This window comes from Bubalus kerabau, chromosome 1, assembly GCF_029407905.1.
Source record: "Bubalus kerabau isolate K-KA32 ecotype Philippines breed swamp buffalo chromosome 1, PCC_UOA_SB_1v2, whole genome shotgun sequence".
Taxonomy (NCBI): domain Eukaryota; kingdom Metazoa; phylum Chordata; class Mammalia; order Artiodactyla; family Bovidae; genus Bubalus; species Bubalus kerabau.
In genome coordinates this window covers 106,847,052-106,869,987 of record NC_073624.1, presented here as the reverse complement: position 1 = coordinate 106,869,987, position 22,936 = coordinate 106,847,052, and the positions used below count along the sequence as shown (strand labels likewise).

Genomic DNA, 22,936 nt, shown 5'->3' with positions numbered 1-22,936 from the left:
GATACAGTCCATGGGATCACTAAGAGTCGGACACGACTGAGTGACTTCACTTTGACTTTTCACTTTCATGCATTGGAGAAGGCAATGGCAACCCACTCCAGTGTTATTGCCTGGAGAATCCCAGGGACGGACGAGCCTGGTGGGCTGCCGTCTATGGGGTCACACAGAGTCGGACACGACTGAAGTGACTTAGCAGCAGCAGCAGCATATGTACATGAAATGCTGGTTTCATAACAAATATTTATGAACTTGATCTCATTATCTTGAGAAACAGAGAATGTAAACACTCTGTAATAGTTTGATTCCTTAACATAATTGAATATTATTGGAAATTAATTTTTCCTAACAATCAGTCAGATGTTTTTGAAAAATTGTCATTTGGTGTCTGAGAGATATTCTGCACCATGCATAATTTACTCACACCAACATTTCTTAACTTTGAAAATTTTGTGGTCTTTTTTGAGATTCTAGGCAATTTTTGCTGCCTTTAATTGTCTGTTCTATGAATACACAATCCCTTCATAAGTGTTTCAATTATCAAGTATAGTGCAACTTTATCTTATTAATTTCATTAAAATTTTGGTTGTTGCTTCAAATTAAGTATAAAAGTAGTCGTTCTCCAAGAAAGGATATATATATATATTGCTAATAAAATTTGCATTTATATTTCAATTTATAGCTCTACTTCGATTCTTTTTTTTTTTTTCATACAAAATTTTAATTTTCATGCTGGACTGTAGTCAAGTATGTTAAATGAAATTTTATGGTGTAGTACAAACTATGTAAATACATAGCTGAAATGGCAAGTGGGATGAGTAGACGGACACTCTGTAAATAATCCCCCAAAACTGACAGCAAAAACTGTAACATAACCTACTCTTCAACCCGATGGGCATTTAAATTTTTTTGACATAAATGAAATGATACATGATTATTTCATTATCCTTAACATATTAAAAAGTAATAAGATCGAGAACATATTGTTGTAGTAATACTTGCTGCAATTAAAAAAGGCCTACAGGTGCCATGCTCGGTATTTTTCATGCTACATCATTTATCCTTAAAGCGTTACAAAAATTCAGATACTGTTATCTCAATTTTTTAGTTGAGAAAATTCAAGCACAAAATGCTTGAACAATTTGACTAAAATCATGTAGGAAAACAGCCTGAAATCCAAATTGAACAGAATTGACCTGGCTTCCCGAGTGAAAACTCTTAGCTATTTTATGATGGAAGAAATCGTATTTAATTTGAGCTAATAAAACACACCAGGTTGGATAGTTTATTATTCTCAATATGCAAGCCTACTTACTCGCCTCTTTGAGGAAAAGAGTATGAAACACACAAAAAAATATCTGCAGTACGTATATGTCAACAGTAGTCCCCAGGATAGTCTAATTTCTTCTATCATTTTCATCTCATATTACATGCTGTTTGAAAGTGATACAATAAGGGTTCTGTCCTTGGGCACCTGCCATCTCAGGAGCTGCCCTTTAACAAATTTAGTGTCTGTTTTCGGATTGCCTTTGGCTTCAGACCCTAGAACTGTTTACATCTTTCCCAAGCCAATGATCTCTCTTAGTCAATTTGAGAATTCTTGCTCCTCACATCCTTTATTTTAGCATAGCAAAGCCTTCAGTTACTCACCAGCTCTGCTAGAATTAATAAACCACAATTGAATGTTGTTGCTTTAGAAACATTAGGGTAGCTGTTTAACAGCACAGAAGTTGGGGCTACGATCTAGACCGCCTTTAGTCCAGTTCTCCAGGGTGAAGTTTAGGAATTTTTAACAAGCACTCTTTGTGAGTCTGTTGTGGAGATAGGTTTGGGGAATTACTGCAGAAAGCTTCACGGCTCAGAATGCCTAAAAAGTTAACTCTCCAACCCAGGGCATGTTCCTCCCTACTCTGACATACTTTTGAATTATAAATCCCAGTTAGCACTACCATGCTTCATCCCAGGGAAACTGCTGTTCCTCTCAGGATTGACATTTGTCATGATATAATCCTTTGGAAGATGACCTCAGGAGTGGGTAGTGTGAGTAGATGCTGAAAAGGGGGTAGTTAACTTTTCTGTACATCTTTGGGCTCTTTCTCCTTACGGTAATTTAGCTTTTTGTCAATACTTGAAAAATCAGAAACAATATTGGTAATCACTATGTCAAACACTTGCACTTGCTAGAGGAGTGATTCATGAAACTCACATATGTAAAAGGTAATGCTAAGAAGCATTTCAAAGTCTTTGTTTCAGTTCCGAAATGGTATAAAACTCTCTCCATTCTCTTGTGTGAGGTATGACAAATGCTACTTAGAATGAAAAATAAACTTTAAAAATAGGACTCAGAAGGGAAAAACCTTACCTTGAATGTGCCTCTGTATAAGTGCCAGTGTATTTGTACTGAGTGATAGACAGTTATGATATAATCTTTCCAAGATACTTAAATTATAATAAGAAAATTATTGGATAGAAATTTCACTTTTGCATCACTTACAAAATAATAGTTAACAGTTATAGAACTGCTTTTATGGTCTAGGAACTGTGCTAGAACTCTTAGTTACACATCTGATTTTACTAAAAATTTTTTGGTTAATACTAGGTGCTAATATCTGTTAGAGTCTGGAGCAATATAAATATAAATAATCCAGGCTATTTGTCTCTCCAACTCTATTTCCAGCATAGTTTTTTCCTGTTCTGGAAACATAAATGATGTTCTTTTTCCCTGGCCATGTATTGTTTAACTAACATAACCATGACTCCTTTGTCTACCAAGGGCCATGCTAACAGCCCTACAGCCCTGTCCTAACTAATCTGGAAAGAGATAAGAGTGAAAATATTGAGAAAGGCAGAATTTTTAGTTTTAACCCCTTCTTTCAATGGGTTACTTTGATTTAACCTTGCATAGCTGCTGCCACCGGAGAAGGCAATGGCACCCCACTCCAGTACTCTTGCCTGGAGAATCCCATGGACGGAGGAGCCTGGTAGGCTGCAGTCCATGGGGTCGCTAGGAGTCAGACACGACTTCACTTTGACTTTTCACTTTCATGCATTGGAGAAGGAAATGGCAACCCACTCCAGTGTTCTTGCCTGGAGAATCCCACGGACAGGGAAGTCTCATGGGCTGCCATCTCTGGGGTTGCACAGAGTCGGACATGACTGAAGTGACTTAGCAGCAGCAGCAGCAGCTGCTGCCAGAGATAAAAGAAAGAGAACAGAGCCAAAAACAAGAAATATATCAAGTGTTTGTTGTCATTTACCAAAGCCATTGAATGTATTATCTTACATAATTTAATCAAGCTAGAAAGAACCATTGCTCTTGTTGTTTAGTCACTAAGTCATATTCCTCTCTTTGCAAAATGGACTCTGGATCACCAGGCTTCTCTTTCCATAGGATTTCTCAGGCAAGAATACTGAAGTGGGTTACAATTTCCTTCTCCAGGGGATCTTCCTGACCCAGGGATCAAACCTGTGTCTCTTGCTTTGGCAGGTGGATTCTTTACACTCAGCCACCAGAGAAGCCAAATGTGGATTAGCTAATTTATTTTTTTAACTTTTCACTTTCTTTTAAAAAATTATTTTATAGGTAGGAACTTGGTATTCTGGGATTCAGAAGGTTTGCTTATAGCATTCAGGCTTTCTGTTCCCAGTTGGTTAATCTTATCATTATTCATCACTCTAGCTGTTTGATGTACATGAACGTCTCTAAAAAGTCTCAGAAAAAAATATAAGAAAGTCAGTGGGATATTCTAGTATGTACAGAAAACACTTTTAACGTCTTTAGGTTATGATGTGTATATATGAAGTATATTGTGAACCAAATTTTCACCTTAATACAAAAACTCTTAGCAAAAAATATGCATCTTCATTTTTATATGAATTTGCTATTTGGTATGCATTTTTTAAAAAACAGAATTGGTCAATATACATTTTGACAACATATTAAAAAACAGAGACGTCACTTTGCCAACCGAGGTCCGTATAGTCAAAGCTATGGTTTTTCAGGTAGTCATATATGGATGTGAGAGTTGGACCATAAGAAGGCTGAGTGACAAAGAATTTATATTTTCAAATTGTGGTGCTGGAGAAGACTCTTGAGAGTCCCATGGATTGCAAGGAGCTCAAACCAGGCATTCTAAAGGAAATCAGCCCTGTACATTCATTGGAAGAACTGATATTGAAGTAGATACTCTAATACTTTGGCTATGTGATGGGAAGAGCCAACTCATTGGAAAAGATCCTGATGCTGGGAAAAATTGAAGGCAAAAGGAGAAGAGGGTGGCAGAGGATGAGATAGTTAGATAGTATCACCAACTCAATGGACATGAATTTGAGCAAACTCTGGGAGATAGTGTAGGACAGGGGAGCCTGGCGTGCTGCGGTCCGTGAGATCACAAAGAGTCGGACATGTCTTAGTGACGGCAACAACAACAATGCATGTTTTCGTTTTTTTTAAACAGAATTGGTCAGTATACATTTGTAATTCCTTTCTTTCAAACTAGATTTCTCTGTTGTGTGGTCTTATAAAAACATCAGTATTAATGTCTATAAATTTCTCACACAAGTAACACCTCAGAATTTACCTAATTCCTCTATTATTGGGGTTTTCATTTACTATTATTCATAAAAACTTGATAAATACTTGAATGTATATGTGTTTTCACAAATTTTGGAATATTTGCTTGCCATTTATTATGAAAAATAGGAGTACTGACTGAAAGCTGTGAATAATTGGAGATGTTGATAGATACCAGCATTTCCAAGTTACTTTCTAATGTTAGTTATAGCAATCACCAGGTAAAGCACAAATTCTAATAAAATACACATCTAAATCAATGGAATGCTATAGAAAGTCCAGAAATAGACCCAAAAAACATACCAGAGATTGATTCACCAAAAAAAGGTGGGACAGATTTATTTAGTAAGTGATGAGGGATAACTGGTAACTATCAAAATAATTCTCTTTCTAGTAACTATCAAAAAAATTGTCTTTCTACTTTTAAACATTGTGGTAAACTCAATTTTAGATAGTTCAAATGTTTAAAAATAAGACATGAAACATATATAGCATACAGAAGATATGATAGAAACAGTTTTAAAATCACTTATCATGAAATGGAAAGGTGGTTTTAAAGAAAAATCCCCCCACCCCAAGAAAACCCTCATGTGTTATTAATGAGAAAAATCCATAAATTCAAAATAAAATTTTTTTTAAATGTTTACATTCAAATACACAAGCAGCACACACTGTGGAAGGAATGAGTATCTTTCCAATTCAGTTCTTAAAGAGTTAATTTCCTTAAAGAATAATTAGCAATGTTCATTCAATTTTTAAAAATATATTTTTCATTCTTTAACACAGTATTTCTATATCTAGCAATCTAGCCTAACAGAAATACATTGATGAGATAACAGTAAATGATTGTTAATAATAATAAATTGGAATATACCTAAATGTCCATCAGAAGAGGACTAGTGAAATAAAATTCTGATTGATATAGTGGAATCGCCTGCTACCATCAAACCTTTACATGAATAATGTAGGAATATATGTGTGTGTGCATATATACATATATATATGCATAGGTTATCTCTAAAACAATAAATAACAGTGATATTTCTGAGGAGGATATCTGGATAATTAAGTAATGGGAGACTTACTTTTCTTGGTACACATTTTTTGAGTATTTGAATTATAGTAATAATAATTTAAATATCATGTGTCTATTTTACTTGAAAACAAACTCAATGGTAGTACATATACATTATATATATACATATGTGATGTAGGGAGAGACTTAATAGTCTATAAAAATGCGTCTGATATTTGTATTTAGGAAAAATTTAATAAATTCCTTTTTTAAAAATATGAAGGCATTTAGTTTTTCACTTCCTGATATGAAACTATTCATTATGGACCTTACAAATTGTGATTCTCAATTCCAAGGGTTATTGAAAACACAAGTTAATCTTAGGTTAAGAAAATGACTACTGTGCATTTTCTGTCACTATTGAGATACACTAAGAAAACAATGTTAACTTATTTCGATGTGTCACTACTAAATATTATATACAATCTTTCAAGAGCAATTTCATGGTCATTTATAAAGTGAACAAATGAGTTTCCTTATTTTCCAAATCATTGAGTTATTTCCAAAATTAATTAAAATTATTGTTGTTTGAGAAATAAGGGTAATGACAAACTGAATAACAGCAGGGTAGATATATACTTGAGTAGTTTTATTTTTAACTGGACTTCATTATAGAAAGTAAGATAGCCGTCTAGTATCCATCTAGTATAAATCCCACCATCTAGTATAAAAGCGAGGATATTCTTTCATGCTAAGTTGAAACAAACATGTATGAAACCCAAAACAAAAGGTTTTGTTAGATCATTTGCTCTATATTAATATTGTCATGAAACGATGCCTGATATTAACTTGTGTGAGTCAGCATGACAATTATATAATTTCAACTGAAAAAAATTTATTTTTAATAGACAGGTAACACACCCCAAAAGACAAACAATATCACACAAAAGTATACAACTATTCCTTTTATTATTTTGGACCAGTTACACTTGAAAAAATTGTATTTTGTACTTGTCACATCAAGTTATTAAACCAATCAGGTAGTATGAAAAGAAATAGCCTAATAATTAAAAGAAATCTGTATCATATTAAAAGATATTCCTTTTGTCTCAAGAAAAATACATTTCAATTAAAATAATAATCCTACCTTGAAAAATTATAAAATGCAGCCACAGGTATATATTTTGTCATGTACAGTAGATGTTTAAATAAATATAAAAATAAAATTTTAATGGATTAAAATAGCTTCTACACACCAATGAAAGGCCATTTATTTATATTTTTAATGAAAAGGAGAAAATAAAATAGTTAAGATATTTCAAAGTTATTTTGTGTGTCTACCACTTAAAACCTAGCTCTATAAAATATTTTTCATTACATGCAGGGATGCAGTGAAAAACACCATAATTTAACCACTGAAGCTTTTATAAAGAAAATATTCCCATTGTTTGTAATCAGTAACTCTGTGAATTAAAAATAAAATAGAAAATAGTAAGGCAACATTTTTTCATAATGACACTAAGACGTAGTCTCTCTTCCAAAGGATTTATAAGTAGAATTGTTAATGTTTTAAGTTTGCTAAAATGCATATTTATGTATAAAATGCACCGGTATCATTTACCATGTATAGAAATAACTTTTTTTAAGTTATAATCTTCTAAAATTTAGCAATTCAATTCCAGAATTGAGTAGGGACAAAGAGATTGATTAGAGGCAGTAAGGTTAACAAGACAGACAAGTAATAAGACAATAAAAATATGTTGAGGGAGGGAAGTTAGATAAGTACATACATAAATATATGCTAAGCCAGAATATAAATGCTCCTTTATGAAAAATACACCTAAAATAATTGTGGGTTCAGAGATAAATTATTACAATGGTTGAATAGAAAAACATGTTTCATAGCAAGAGATAACACACTGAAAAGCCTGAAATGGATGGTATTTCAGTATATAGCAGATGGAAGAAAAAGAGAGACATTTCAAGTGGGAGAATGAACAAGACACAGTCTGTGAAAATCTGTCTTGTTACAGGGAAAAATAGGTTTTGTTTGCTATTTCTAGCTTCATCTAACAATTTCATTGTTAATCTGTTAGGTTACTCAAGAATTTATAAACATTTTATTTTAAAGCTTCTATAAATAATTAAAATACTAAAGTTTTTTATCAAGTTCTAAATTTAGACTATACATTCTCATTTAATTTTTCATAGCTCAGTATCCAGAGATGAGGGCACTGCATTTTAGTATTTTTATTTGTATTAATATATTATTCTAAATTAGAGATTCACCATGGTAGTTGATGATTTAATACTGTAATGAATCAAAGGCACAAATACATTTGTATAACAACAGAACAAGTTGAAATTCTAATGTGATTTTAAAACTCAATAGTCTTGCTTTCTGACAAGAGTTTTTAACATTATTTACTGAAAAATTGGAAGAATTGGCCCTTAGAATGCATCACTATGCTTAATTGTATAAAACCAGACATTGTATAAAATCAGGCAAAGTTTCTAAAAATGCCATTATCTAGCTAGTTCTATTTATCAGATTTGGATTCAGATAATTAATCAAATTATATAGCAGATAACAATATTCTTCTTATTATTTTCTCACTAGAGAGTAATCCAAAGAGATTCAGAGATTACTTTTGAAAAACAATACTACAACTGTTTTTATCTTTGATGATGATCTTCTGAGTTTAATCCCCAGAAGAGAATAATAAATATGTCAATAGCTTTCCATAGTACTGAATGATTAATGAGATATTAGGCAAATAAACTTCCCTTTCTTAAATGACTATTTAATTCCCTTATTTCTTTCAAATTAAACCCATGTTTGTGTTATTACTTATCATCATACTTTCCCTACAGTGGAAATTCCTACTTTTCTTACCATGCAACTTCAGATAAGGTGTTTATCATGCACCTTCAATAAGGCCTTCAGCAGAATCTTAGTATGAAAAAGGGTAACATTAGATACTCCCCAAAGCTGAAATATTAAGAAAATTTAAATATCTTCCCAAAGGTTGGCAAAATGTCTGGAGGATGGAGAAATTTTAAAAAAGATTAGGAGACGGAGTTAAAACATATAGTACAGTAAACATAAATATAAAAAGGAAAGAAATGAGAAATACTGAGAATCTTAACCAATATCCACATATTCAAACTAAGTAAAATAATCTTTCTATCTACTCACATGTGAGAAAGATATTAGCTAAAGGAAAAATGAATTGCGGCTGTATTCATGCAACAGTACAACAAAACAGTTTTTAATATGATTGTGTCATGTGTTCAATAGCAAGAAATAAGGCAGGGAAAGAAGGAGATAAGAGAGAGAAAGAGAAAGAAAGGAACTTCCTAACTAAAAACCAAGCCAAACTAAGCCTCTTCTGGCACTATAATGATTCTCAGTCAAGACAGAATCTAAACCATCTATTCAACTTGTTGGATATTTACTTTCATGCTTGAGAGTGGGATAGAGTAGAGCTCCTTTTTTTTTTTTTTTTTTTTTTCAGTTTGCACCTTAAATGAAGGACCATATAGACCATCTGAATTATAGTGTAGCAGAATAAAAGGTTTTTGTTCACATGAGTTCCTATCTCTATTTTCAGAGGAAAAATACTAATATTTATGGGTGTATTTTTGTGTGTGCCAAGTTGCTTCAGTCGTGTCTGACCCTTTGTGACCCTATGAACGGTAGCCCTCCAAGTTCCTCTGTTCATGGGATTCTCCAGGCAAAAATACTGGAGTGGGTTGCCATGCCCTCCTCCAGGGGATACTTAAGGTACATGGAGTTCTATTTTACCCACACAAAGGACGCCAAGCTGCATCCCTTCACCTTTTTTAGATAAGGTATAATCAAATAGGACTATGACCCTGTGATTTTTCTCTGTAACTCACACCGTATCTCACTCAAAGAATGAACCTGCATAGATGACTGGTTTGATCTAAAGGTTTGCATATCAGATAGAGAAAGCACATAAATATCTATTAATTTTCAGCTTTTTTAGAAAAGTTGCTGTTGTCTGCAAAATTTGGCTTTTCTTATTTATATCCCTGTCTGATCCACTGATGGTATTTGTACATGTTCCAATAACAACCCTTCCATCTCCTCTTATCTAAACCTAAACAGGTAGAGGGATTCAGGAACTAACAGAGATGATATACATTTTAAATAGCAAAGAAATGAACAAGGATTTGAATTAATATAGTTACAATAAGAGTTATCATATACTTTACAGATTATAAAATACCAATGATACAGTGTTGAAAATTCTATAACAATACATCTTAATTTTACTTGTTCACGTGTATAGTTTCAATATACTGATGCTAATATTAAGAACTAGTTTGAAGTTTGAATACATCACTTCTCATAGAAACAGACTATAATTCACATCAAATTACTTCTCTGTTATATACCTACAAGCTATTTTTGCTGCATTCCTAATGAACAGCTCATTGTTTGAACTTTTGTAATAATTAGATAACACTGGAACTCTTAAATCAAAAACAAACCAACAAACAAAATTCTCTAGTTCTTACTAGCTACTGAATTCCTTAACATTATTTACATTTTTCTCCAGAGTGGAATATTTAAATTTTCCTATTAAATTAAACAAACACAAACAATATTAAAGTAGGTCAGAGTGAAGCCATTTAAATTACGTTGACAACAGCACCACATCTCCTGCAGTTGTTTCCGAGTCCTGACTGTGGTTAGAGCTGATACCAGTGTCTGAGTCTGTGTCATTTGTATACATGTTAAATATTCTTTGAGTAAAAGGAGAAACCACCCCATTGCTGGTGGGCACCTCAGATTCCTTTCCTTTGTTTTCCTTTAGCTGGCATTCATCTGCATTGCTGATATGAAGGGAATTGAACTCCTTGGTGAGGAGCTCATATTCCTTAGCTTTCATCTGAAGCAATGAGTCACTGTATTTAATCTCTTTCTGGATGCCACTCAAGTGCGAGTGGATTTTCAAACCAGCTTTCATGCTTTTCTCCAAATCACATTTAACACTCTCTAAATTAGAGCTTTCAAGTGCACTGGCAGCTGCCCCTTCTGCATCTTCATTTATCTCCACGCAAACACTTTTTACTTCTTTTTCTATTTCGGCAGAGAGCTTATCAATGAGCTTTCTGTAGTAGGTCAGTCGTTCCTCCAGCTGTACAATTCCATTACTTTCTCTTAGGTCCTCCAGCATCTGCCTTTCATCATATTCCAAGCCTAGCTTTTGCTCAACTTGACTGAAACTGGGCATCAAATATGCATCCTGGACATAATTTTCTCCATTGTTTTCTACCCGATCAAGATGAAATTTAGCTTCACACTTTTCAATTTCCAGATCCAGCTCTTTCATTCTCTTCACTTGTTGATTAATAGTGTGATCCTGGGAAATAATCAGATGAACTAATGTCTCCATACTATCTCGCTCTTGGGAAACTGTGTCCTGCTTAATTTTAGCCAGTTTCCGGAAAGTTTTCCTGACTATTCTTTTTTGTTTATCTGGTGGTAATGTCTTCATGTAATTTGCCGGGCTGAGCTCCCACAGTTTTTCTGTGTTTTGCACTAATTTGGCTTCAGCTGTCCGCCACAAGGGAACTGGAAGAAAAGCATCTGCTTTAACCAAAACAAACTGCATATTAGGCTGCTCGTCTCCCCATGCTTTCCAAAGCTTCAGGATTCTAGTTAGGGGAGGAAGAACCCGTTCAGAGCCTCTCCACTTTTCTATGATGCAGTAATCACTGGGCTTTCCCAGAAGAAATCGTTTCTCCCCAAATGTAGTCTCGTGTTCCTCAAGCAAAGCCTGGATGACGTCGGCAGAGGTGGTGCGTTTGGTTAGCCCACAGACAATCTTCTCTTCCTGGCAAACCCAAACCACAATTTCCTTCTCTTCTGAATCCATTTCTTTAGTTGGAGATCTAAAAGAAAAACAAAGTACATTATACTACAGCCATCACTTGTATGAACCCAGAAAGATGGTTTAATTTTAATACCCTCTCTAAATCTTACCCTCAGTGACAGATGCATTTTGAGGTGAGACTACATAAGAATCAGACGTTTTATGGTAATAAAGAAAATTTAAGACCATGAAAAATATCTTGGTTTTCTTTTTAACTCCTGTTGGGCTCTGGAACAGGCAAATTGTTGTCAAAGATAATGGAGGCTATTTTATGTTTAGAAAGCCAGACACAATATAACTGCAGTTAGAATTACCAGAGTTAAGATAATAATCAGAGTGGTGATGAATAAGAGGTAGAATAAGGCTATTCTGGGGCTTCCCAGGGTGGTGCTAGTAGTAAAGAACCTGCTTGCCAATGCAGGAGACACATGAGTTGCTGGTTCAATCCCTGGGTCAGGAAGATCGCTTGGAGGAGCACGTGGCAACCTGATCCAGTATTCTCGCCTGGAGAATCCCATGGGCAGAGGAGCTACAGTTCATAGGGTCATGAAGAGTAGGACACAGCTGAAGTGACTTAGCATGCACACACAAGACTATTTTGCTGGAGACATAGGACTAGGGAATAACCATGGAAATGTAAATAGAATGTTAGTAGAGTAAAAGAATTGAAAATAGTCCATTATTGAAATTAGTGATTATTTCATCCTGCAAATATTTACTGTATGTCAACCATGTGCCAGATATGTCTGAAGATGCTAAAGATATAGCAATAAACCAAGGAGACAAGGACATGGACATAAATGTGTAATTAATATAAGATAGTGGTAAATGCTAGGAAGAGAATTAAAGAGGATGAAGTGATAGAGAATGACTTGGAAGAGGAGAGGTCTACTTTATTTCGAGAGGTCAGGAGAGATTTCTCTAAGAAGGTGACATGGAAAGTGAAGATTCAACCTAAGCAAAAAAGCTGACTGGAGTGTACTTTTAATTAATGCACTGTAAAAACAAATTTATGAGTTTAATGGCTTAGACATGTAGATTAAATTGGAAGAAAAACCATAAACTACTTAAAGAGGAACTTTATCACATAAATTAGCCTTTGATAGCAATGGAACCACAGTGCCTCATTAGAGCACCCAACTGGTCAAGGAAGGACACTTCCCAAAAGCCAGCCATGGAGAAAAGCATGTGGAAATGTATTACCTTCTATGTCTTTTTCTTATTAATCTTATTCCTGCTTTCATACAGCAATAAGGATTTTGACTGGCCTGGATGCCTCCCTTAGCTGATAAAACTCTCATAAAAGCCCTACGGCTAACTCCTTAGAGTAATCCTTATGTCCTGTTCCATTTTCTAGATGGGAAACCTCAGTTCTGGGTCTGTAGCTAAGGATGACACATGACTTATAAATGCTTCAGCTCTACACTGTAGCTGTGAAGAAGACTGGAAAACAGGGATCAGGGAGTCTTTATGTACGCTAAAATAATAATGACATACATGAGAATTCCCCAGTTCTTCCATGATCCCTGCGCTAACTGGGATTCTCTTGTTTTGGAAGGAGCAAGTGCTTATATGTTATGGCTTCCACTAGAGACCTGATAGTTTTCAGCTCATGTGGATGATATAACCCTAACAGTCATTATGCACAATCAAGAAAGATATTATTATTTCCATATTATATATGAGAAATTGAGTGCCTTTATTAACAGTCTCACAAGCTAACTGGTTTCAAACACTTAAAAAAAAATTTGCTCTAAACGTCCTTTTATTTTCTTGAGTCAATTATTCTCTAAATATTTTGAGGAATTTTTATTATCATCATTCAAACCAGGTAATTTTCAAAACTTCTGCCACTTGACTGAGCATGTTTAAAAGTAATGACCATTCTTCATTGAATGTAGGCAGTAAATCTTCCATACCTAGTATAAGCCACATTATGTTTAATTCTACTTTGTAGCAGGCTTAGGATTTTGCAAATGATGTTTATTTTATAGTATGGCTCCAATCGAGTTTCTATTCACTCATTCATTTGACAAATATTTGCTGAGCATTTCTTCAGCAGTTGATACCATCATGGAAATGTGGATCACAGAAATATTTGTATGATTTATAAAACATTTGCTGTTTAGTTACTAAGTCATGTCAGCCTTTTTTACCACCCATGGACTGTAGCCCACCAGGCACCTATGTCCATGGGATTTCAGGCAAGAATACTGGAGTGTGTGGTCATTTCCTTCTCCAGGGGATATTCCTGATCCAGGGATAGACTTGTCTCTTGTGTCTCTGGCATTGGCAGGTGGATTCTTTTACCACTGAGTCCCCTGGGAAGCCCAATATATAGTATACTGCATCTATAATTATGTAGTATGAAAGTGTGTTAGTTGCTCAGTCGTGTCCCCATGGACTCTTTGTGACCCCATGGACTGTATGTAGCTTGCCAGGCTCCTCTGTCTATGGGATTTCCCAGGCAAGAATGCTGGAGTGGATTGCCATTTCCTCCTCCAGAGGATCCTGACCCAGGACTGGAACCCAGGTTTCCTGCATTGCAGGTGGATTCTTTACCATCTAAGCCACGTAGGAAGTCCTTATTATTATATACACAATATATACTACATAATTATTTACTATATATTATGACCTTTCCCATACATACTTTAAAAATTATATATGTATTTTATACTTTCTTAAATTTGATATTATTGAATATATCCAAAGATTCTAATTAAGTATTGTTTTGTTTGGGATCCAGATTGCTGGGAGAAATAGCAATAACCTCAGATATGCAGATGACACCATCCTTATGGCAGAAAGTGAAGAGGAACTAAAGAGCCTCTTGATGAAGGTGAAAGAGGAGAGTGCAAAAGCTGGCTTAAAACTCAACATTCAAAAAACTAAAATCATGGCATCCAATCCCATCACTTCTTGGCAAACAGAAGGGGAAACAATGAAAACAGTGACAGATTTTATTTTCTTGGGCTCCAAAATCACTGCAGATGGCAACTGCAGCCATGAAATTAAAAGACGCTTGCTCTGTGACCAACCTAGACAGCATATTAAAAAGCAGAGACATTACTTTGCCAACAAAGGTCCATACAGTCAAAGCTATGGTTTTTCCAGTAGTCACATTCTTGGCTGGAGAATCCCATGGGCAGAGGGGCCTGGAAGGCTACAGTCCATGGGGTCATAAGAGTCAGACACGACTTAGCGGCTAAACCACCGTCACCATGTTTGGATGTGAGAGTTGGACCATAAAGAAGGCTGAGCACCGAAGAACTGATGCTTTTGAACTGTGGTGTTGGAGAAGACTCTTGAGAGTCCCTTGGACTGCAAGGAGTTCCAACTAGTCCATTCTGAAAGAGATCAGCCCTGGGATTTCTTTGGAAGGACTGATGCTAAAGCTGAAACTCCAGTACTGTGGCCACCTGATGCAAAGAGCATTAGAAAAGACCCTGTTGCTGGGAAAGACTGAAGCCTGGAGAAGGGGATGACAGAGGATGAGATGGTTGGATGGCATTACTGACTCAATGGACATGAGTTTGAGCAAGCGCCGGGAGATGGTGAAGGACAGGGAATCCTGGCGTGCTGCAGTCCATGGGGTCGCAAAGAGTCGGACATGACTGAGAGACTGAATAACAACAACATGCTCTGTTTATGTTTTCAAATAGTTTATAATCACAAAATAAGCTTAAAAATTATTTACGTATATAAAAGAAAATAAAAAACACTCATAGCACCACAGTATCCATTTTTATCTGATGCTTCAAATTCTTTTTTGCCTTCTGAAACATTAACAAGATTTATTTGTAAAGATTTTCAAAAAAGGAATAGTAGGAACAATACTTGATAGTTTAAAATATGATTTCATCTTAATTTTCACTAACAATTCATTTTCACTAACTAATTCATTTTGAATTCCAATAAATTATTTTAATGTATAGAATTTATTTATGAATTTATAATTAGAAAAATTATAAATTTTTCTAATCTTCTGTACTTATCACTGTAATACTGCAATATATATTATATATCTGACTCACATTTCTCACAAGATTGCTTCAAATATCAGATAAGAGAAAGAAGAAGAGTGCTTTGAAAATTGTGGAAAATGTACCGGGTAAATATAGGTTATTAACACTAATGGTAAAATTACTGTTATTATTACTTAATGCTGAGAAGGGTGTGGTATTATTCAGTAACATTATTGAGCTTGCTGCAGTAGTTAACAGTATTATTTTCAAAATCTTTTCCAATCCATCCCACAATATTTTTTCACCTGTTTTCAGCTAGTCAGTATTTTTGCATGTACACTTCCAATATAACACAACTGTTTATCTAATTAAAGATGTTTAAAAGGATCATTAATATAATATTTGGATCACAGATGAGCTGAGAATCCTTTTAATCTTTCTCTGATTTATAACTCTCAGATTTTAACACTGTGGTAATAAAGTTTATTATACTGAAAAGAAATCTTTACATATATTTATATTTCACCTGACTACTCTTCCATAACTATTTCATTATTCAGTTTTTGCCTTTTAGAGTATCTTCTTCAGACAATTAAGAAAATTTATATGCCAAATGAAACTCTTCAGCAACATGTGTTAGCCTCACAGGTACTTTTCCAGATTTATTCTGAAATAGAGTGAAAATTATATTTGAGAATTTTTGCATTCACCCTATATTCAATCATGAACTTAAAAATGCCTCCACTGATAATTAGTTTTAATACCACAGAACACACAGAATTAAGATGAGTTGGCTTGGAATTATATATGCAAATTCATACAACTAAACATTTCTTCAACAAGTTTCCATTGAGAAACTATGGTGCATAAAGCAGTAGGGAATAAATCAACTATTTAAATCTGGAAATCTTAAGTATTAAATAAAACATTTTAATGTCAAATTGAAGATCCACAACATAAGTATTTACAGAAAAAGGATTAAGTGTGAAGGCAGCAAAAAATAAAGATAAACAGATAATATTTGGCTATCTTTAAGTTGTACAAAAAAAAAAAGAACTTGGGGCCCAGGAGAATAATTCAAAGAATGACATTTCTTCCTAGTATGGTAGACATTGAAGTTTAATTGAAATTTGATGTATAAAATTTATCAGGACAAATATTTCATATTGAGCCCTACTTTAAAAAAATAAGAATCATTAAAATGAGAAATTATTAAGAATAATTACATTATAAGATATGCTAAAACCCAGTATATGTAAACTAGCAATCCATGGTATTTATAAAAAATATTTAGATCTCTGAATGCATTTTTCCAAAGAATCTACATTATAACTTTTTATTTCCTAGGCCAGCCTGGAAGTATGATACTAACATAATCTAGCTGCCATATATAGGAGTGATTCTAAGTGAAATGCTCTTATTGCTCAACTCTGCAGAATCATATTCCATGCTTGGAAATCAAAAGTTATACTTTTATCAGTTTCAAGCAATTGGTGGAACCTCTGTCTGCAAACAGTGATGGAAGTCTCCAACAGATTGAAGGATACAGATCTGTGAAGCTTTACGGGCATGTTGGACATCTCTCTTAGTGTTGCCTCAGTGCCCAAAGACTGTTCTGTTTCTTTTTATTATCATTGCTTATTATGTAAACTGAACGCTCTCCTTCTAAACCAGTGGTTCTCTACCAGCGGTGATTTTGCCTGAAATGTGTGGGGACATTTCAGGTTTTCACATTAGGGTCTGGGAATGCTAGGAGCATGGGAATGATCTAGCCTAAAATGTCAACAGTGGTGCCGTTGAAGAACCGTGTATGCATGCGTGCGTGGGCTCATTGCTTAGTCATGTCCGACTCTTTGTGACCCGGGGACAGTAGTTCACTAGGCTGCTCTGTCCATGGGATTGTCCAGGCAAGAATACGGAGTGGGTTGCCATTTACTCCTCCAGGGGATCTTCCCCACCCAGGAATTGAATCTGCATCTCTTGTGGCTCCTGAATGGCAGGTGGATTCTTTACTGCTGAGTCACAGAGGAAGCCCGTTGAGGAATCTTGATCCATATATACAACAAAATATACTTTCATCACAGCTTTGTCTATTCTGTTTTTTCTTACATCTTGTGGAGAATCTAACAGTAAAATATATTAAAACAAAAATAACAAATAAGTGAGACATTTCCTAAATAAGTGATGGAAGTTGGCATTCTACTTAATGGATTGCCAATGGAACTTTTTCTCCTTTCACCCTCATGGCCAGTATTTATGATTATTATTATTAATCCTGTCCAACTGGACTTCCCTCTGTTAGTCCCAGAACTGGTCCTAAAGAATACTGATAGCTGCATTAAGATGCTATAGAAACACAAGTATTCAGAATAGGATTAATTTTAGTTCAAGGGAAAAACAAACAAACAAACTTGCATTCATAGATTTCATTAAGAAATAGTAAATCTTCCGTCTTCATTAAGAAATAGTATTTGAATATCTGACCATTAAATGGGGGAATGGACAGTAGGAAGAAAAGATGTGGGGATGAAATGACAGGATAGAAGTGGCCAAGGAGACTAGGGCAGTGCCAGAGGCATGGAGAGGGTTGGAAGTCAGCAGAAAGGGTTTCATTGTATTTCTCCCTTACTCTTTCTTTGCAAGTTTATTCTGCCCTGTGACAGAGTGGACAACCAAAGACCAGAATTAGGAATGAAGGTTTTGAGACACCTTCAGTTTAGGAGAAGAAGTAGTCAAGATAATATCTGCAGTCTTTACAGGACCAAAGGGAAATTCCCAGAGATAACCAGGGAAGTGAGGAAAAAAAAAAAAAAAATCTATCACTTAGTTAAGGCTGTGGACAGTACAGGCATGTACGACATGCCTAGACAAGTTAGAAAGTATCTTTAAAAATATACCTTAGCAATAAAACTACACTGAATATAACATTTTCTTGCTTTGGTTATTCAAAGGCACCCTGGAATATAATACTGTCTTGAAGTCACATTATTCAAATGAATTGGAATACAATGCTGTATTTTTAAAAATCTGGTTATTTGCGCTTTTCTGATTGCTGAATACAAAACAAAGGTTGCTATTATTCTAAATTTTATCAGACTTTTGGCCAAACTAAGATATTGTCTTAGTATTTTTTTTACATGCAGTTAAAATTAAATGAATGCTTTCCAGTCAAACTTCTCATTCTATAGAGAAGTATGAATAATCTCCTTAATATTTCCTAACACATAGTAAAATTAATTCCCTTTGAAATTTTGATTAAACCTCAAAATATATTTAAACTCCTCAAAAGACATTTATTTTTCCCTGATATCATGCAGTTCAAAGCCATAGCAAGGACACAACCAGAATTAATATAACATGTGTTATTCATTTATGTATCCTGTAATAAAAATAAGAATACAGAGAAAAAAAAAATACATGTTGCACTGAGATTCTGATCCAGCACAGAGAACAGATTTCAATGCCTCATAATAGTCAGATTTTCCATGGAAAACATAGATGCCTGTGGAATTATAAAAATCCTTCTTATGAAGTCTGTTCTCAAAATATCTTGACCAAATAAACTATCACAGGGAATTAGATCCAGTCTATAGAACTCTTCGGTGTATAACCCACTACATGTGGCACTCATATTTAAAACAAGTCAGTAAATAACACTTGGAGACAGACTAACTTAACAATGCAAGATTCAGAACTAAAGATAAGGAATGGCAGCTATAATACAGTAACAAAAGAAATTCAATTTCAGGATATTTATCTCAGGCTCAAATCTAAAATTACCTTGTAGAAGTTTACTTTGTCTTGAAGAAAAGCATATAATTAATTAAAGAATAAAGATCAGATCAGATCAGTCGCTCAGTTGTGTCCGACTCTTTGCGACCCCATGAATTGCAGCACGCCAGGCCTCCCTGTCCATCACCAACTCCTGGAGTTCACCCAGACTCACGTCCATCGAGTCAGTGATGCCATCCAGCCATCTCATCCTCTGTCGTCCCCTTCTCCTCCTGCCCCCAATCCCTCCCAGCATCAGAGTGTTTTCCAATGAGTCAACTCTTCGCATGAGGTGGTCAAAGTACTGGAGTTTCAGCTTTAGCATCATTCCTTCCAAAGAAATCCCAGGGCTGATCTCCTTCACAATAGTCTGGTTGGATCTCCTTGCAGTCCAAGGGACTCTCAAGAGTCTTCTCCAACACCACAGTTCAAAAGCATCAATTCTCCAGCGCTCAGCCTTCTTCACAGTCCAACTCTCACATCCATACATGACTACTGGAAAAATCATAGCCTTGACTAGACGAACCTTTGTTGGCAAAGTAATGTCTCTGCTCTTCAATATGCTATCTAGGTTGGTCATAACTTTCCTTCCAAGGAGTAAGCGTCTTTTAATTTCATGGCTGCAATCATCATCTGTAGTGATTTTGGAGCCCAGAAAAATAAAGTCTGACTCTATTTCCACTGTTTCCCCATCTATTTCCCATGAAGTGATGGGACCAGATACCATGATCTTTGTTTTCGGAATGTTGAGCTTTAAGCCAACTTTTTCACTCTCCACTTTCACTTTCATCTTCACTTTCTGCCATAAGGGTGGTGTCATCTGCATATCTGAGGTTATTGATATTTCTCCCGGCAATCTTGATTCCAGCCTGTGCTTCTTCCAGTCCAGTGTTTCTCATGATGTATTCTGCATATAAGTTAAATAAACAGGCTGATAATATACAGCCTTGACGTACTCCTTTTCCTATTTGGAACCAGTCTGTTGTTCCATGTCCAGTTCTAACTGTTGCTTCCTGACCTGCATACAAATTTCTCAAGAGGCGAATCAGGTGGTCTGGTATTCCCATCTCTTAAAGAATTTTCCACAGTTTATTGTGATCCACACAGTCAAAGGCATTGGCATAGTCAATAAAGCAGAAATAGATGCTTTTCTGGAACTCTCTTGCTTTTTCCATGATCCAGCGGATGTTGGCAATTTGATCTCTGGTTCCTCTGCCTTTTCTAAAACCAGCTTGAACATCAGGAAATCCACGGTTCACATATTGCTGAAGCCTGGCTTGGAGAATTTTGAGCATTAGCGTGTGAGATGAGTGCAATTGTGCAGTAGTTTGAGCATTCTTTGGCATTGCCTTTTTTTGGCATTGGAATGAAAACCGACCTTTCCTGTGGCCACTGCTGAGTTTTCCAAATTTGCTGGCATATTGAGTGCAGCACTTTCACAGCATCATCTTTCAGGATTTGAAATAGCTCCACTGGAATTCCATCACCTCCACTAGCTTTGTTCGTAGTGATGCTTTCTAAGGCCCACTTGACTTCACATTCCAGGATGTCTGGCTCTAGGTCAGTGATCACACCATCATGATTATCTGGGTCATGAAGATCTTTTTTGTACAGTTCTTCTGTGTATTCTTGCCATCTCTTCTGAATATCTTCTGCTTCTGTTAGGTCCATACCATTTCTATCCTTTTTGAGCCCATCTTTGCATGAAATGTTCCTTTGGTATCTCTGATTTTCTTGAAGAGATCCCTAGTCTTCCCCATTCTGTTGTTTTCCTCTATTTCTTTGCATTGATCGCTGAAGAAGGCTTTCTTATCTCTTCTTGCTATTCTTTGGAACTCTGCATTCAGATGTTTATATCTTTCCTTTTCTCCTTTGCTTTTCACTTCTCTTCTTTTCACAGCTATTTGTAAGGCCTCCCCAGACAGCCATTTTGCTTTTTTGCATTTCTTTTCCATGGGGATGGTCTTAATCCCTGTCTCCTGTACAATGTCATGAACCTCATCCCATAGTTCATCAGGCACTGTATCTATCAGATCTAGGACCTTAAATCTATTTCTCACTTCCACTGTATAATCATAAGTGATTTGATTTAGGTCATCCCTGAATGGTCTAGTGGTTTTCCCTACTTTCTTCAATTTAAGTCTGAATTTGGCAATAAGGAGTTCGTGGTCTGAGCCACAGTCAGCTCCTCGTCTTGTTTTTGCTGACTGTATAGAGCTTCTCCATCTTTGGCTGCAAAGAATATAATCAATCTGATTTCGGTGTTGACCATTGGGTGATGTTCATGTATAGAGTCTTCTCCTGTGTTGTTGGAAGAGGGTGTTTGTTATGACCAGAATAAAGATAGGTGAAGATAAACGGCAAGTTTACTAAATCACATTTCATACCAAAGATTATAAACTGGTATTTTAACTTACAAACCCAGCTCTATACAAATTATGAAGTTTAAAATACTGAGGGATGCCATAAGTAATTAGTTTGGGTAGTCAGGGTTTAAATTACATGACACATCTCTTTTCAAACTAAAAGGTCAAGCTTCCAAATTTAATAGCATCTTTTCCCAATAATCAAAATTATCACAATACAAATACTGGTTTGGCCATAACATCTTGCAGAAAAACTCAAATGAACACTTTATCCAATTCAATACAATGAGTTTAGCTAATTAATTAGTTAACATCACTACTATTATGTGAGAGAAAAATTTATATTTTGTGTACTATAATTGGGTGGCTTTGTAGTAAGAGAAAAAGAATGACCCAAATAGAAATTTAAGACAGACTCTGGTAAAGATAAAAGTTTAAATATATGATTGAAAAAAGTTCTATGTTAATCAATTAAATCTATCCTAGTAACTAATAAGTTAGTTATTCCCCAAATAAATTGTCCATTTTGAGTTATAGCATACATATTTTTATAACTTGATTCAAGATTCATTTCTTAACACATTACTGACCAGAGGCATTAGTTTCTGCAAAACCAGAGGCATCAGTTTTTGCAGAATGTGTTAATTCTGTAATTCAGTATTGCAGAATGCAATAATGTGTTAACAGAACTATGATTTTAATAAATGTGAATAAACGATGAGGGTAAAATTCTATAGAAGATAAAATGATCTTTAAGTTCAGAAATGCATTATATAGCTAGGGAAGGACAAAAGATATGTTTAGAGAGAAAGAGACTTAAATATTCAAGATCATCTTAAATATTATTGGAAATCATGAGATATTAACATATTCTGTATAAAAATGCTACAAAAATTTTTAAAAAGCAATAATAATCAAAGTTAGGTAATATGTAATAAACCATAATAAGACATAGAAGTTGACCCCAATGTCTTCAAGACATTCTCAATTTCCATAACCCTTTAAAGTCAAATTAGGTAAAAGAACCTCATGAGATTTCATTTGGGACAGGATCTTGGATCCTGTATGTAAGATCCTTAGATCTTATCTGTGAGGAGGACTCTTTCAGTTTATTACTTAATATGATGATGTTTAGGCTTGGTGGTTAAGGAACAGATACTTAGAAAATAAGTAAGGTGACTGGGGAAAAGACAGTGGGGTCTGTGTAGAAGGAGACATTAGGTAACAATCAGATCAGATCAGTCACTCAGTCGTGTCTGACTCTTTGCGACCCCATGAGTTGCAGCACGCCAGGCCTCCCTGTCCATCACCAATTCCCTGAGTTCACTGAGACTCAC

At 35.2% G+C, this 22,936-nt stretch overlaps 1 protein-coding gene across 3 annotated transcripts in view; it reads right to left on the bottom strand.

The window, feature by feature from the left end:
* Positions 1-8,552: 8,552 nt before the first annotated feature.
* RASSF9 (Ras association domain family member 9) overlaps positions 8,553-22,936 on the bottom strand; it is a 61,728-nt gene continuing 47,344 nt past the window's right edge. For all 3 annotated transcript variants that reach the window (XM_055586331.1, XM_055586340.1, XM_055586324.1), the window contains exon 2: positions 8,553-11,513. In XM_055586331.1, coding sequence (XP_055442306.1) covers positions 10,253-11,497 — 1,245 coding nt within the window. In that variant the 5' untranslated portion in view covers positions 11,498-11,513 and the 3' untranslated portion in view covers positions 8,553-10,252. The remainder of the gene's footprint in view (positions 11,514-22,936) is intronic.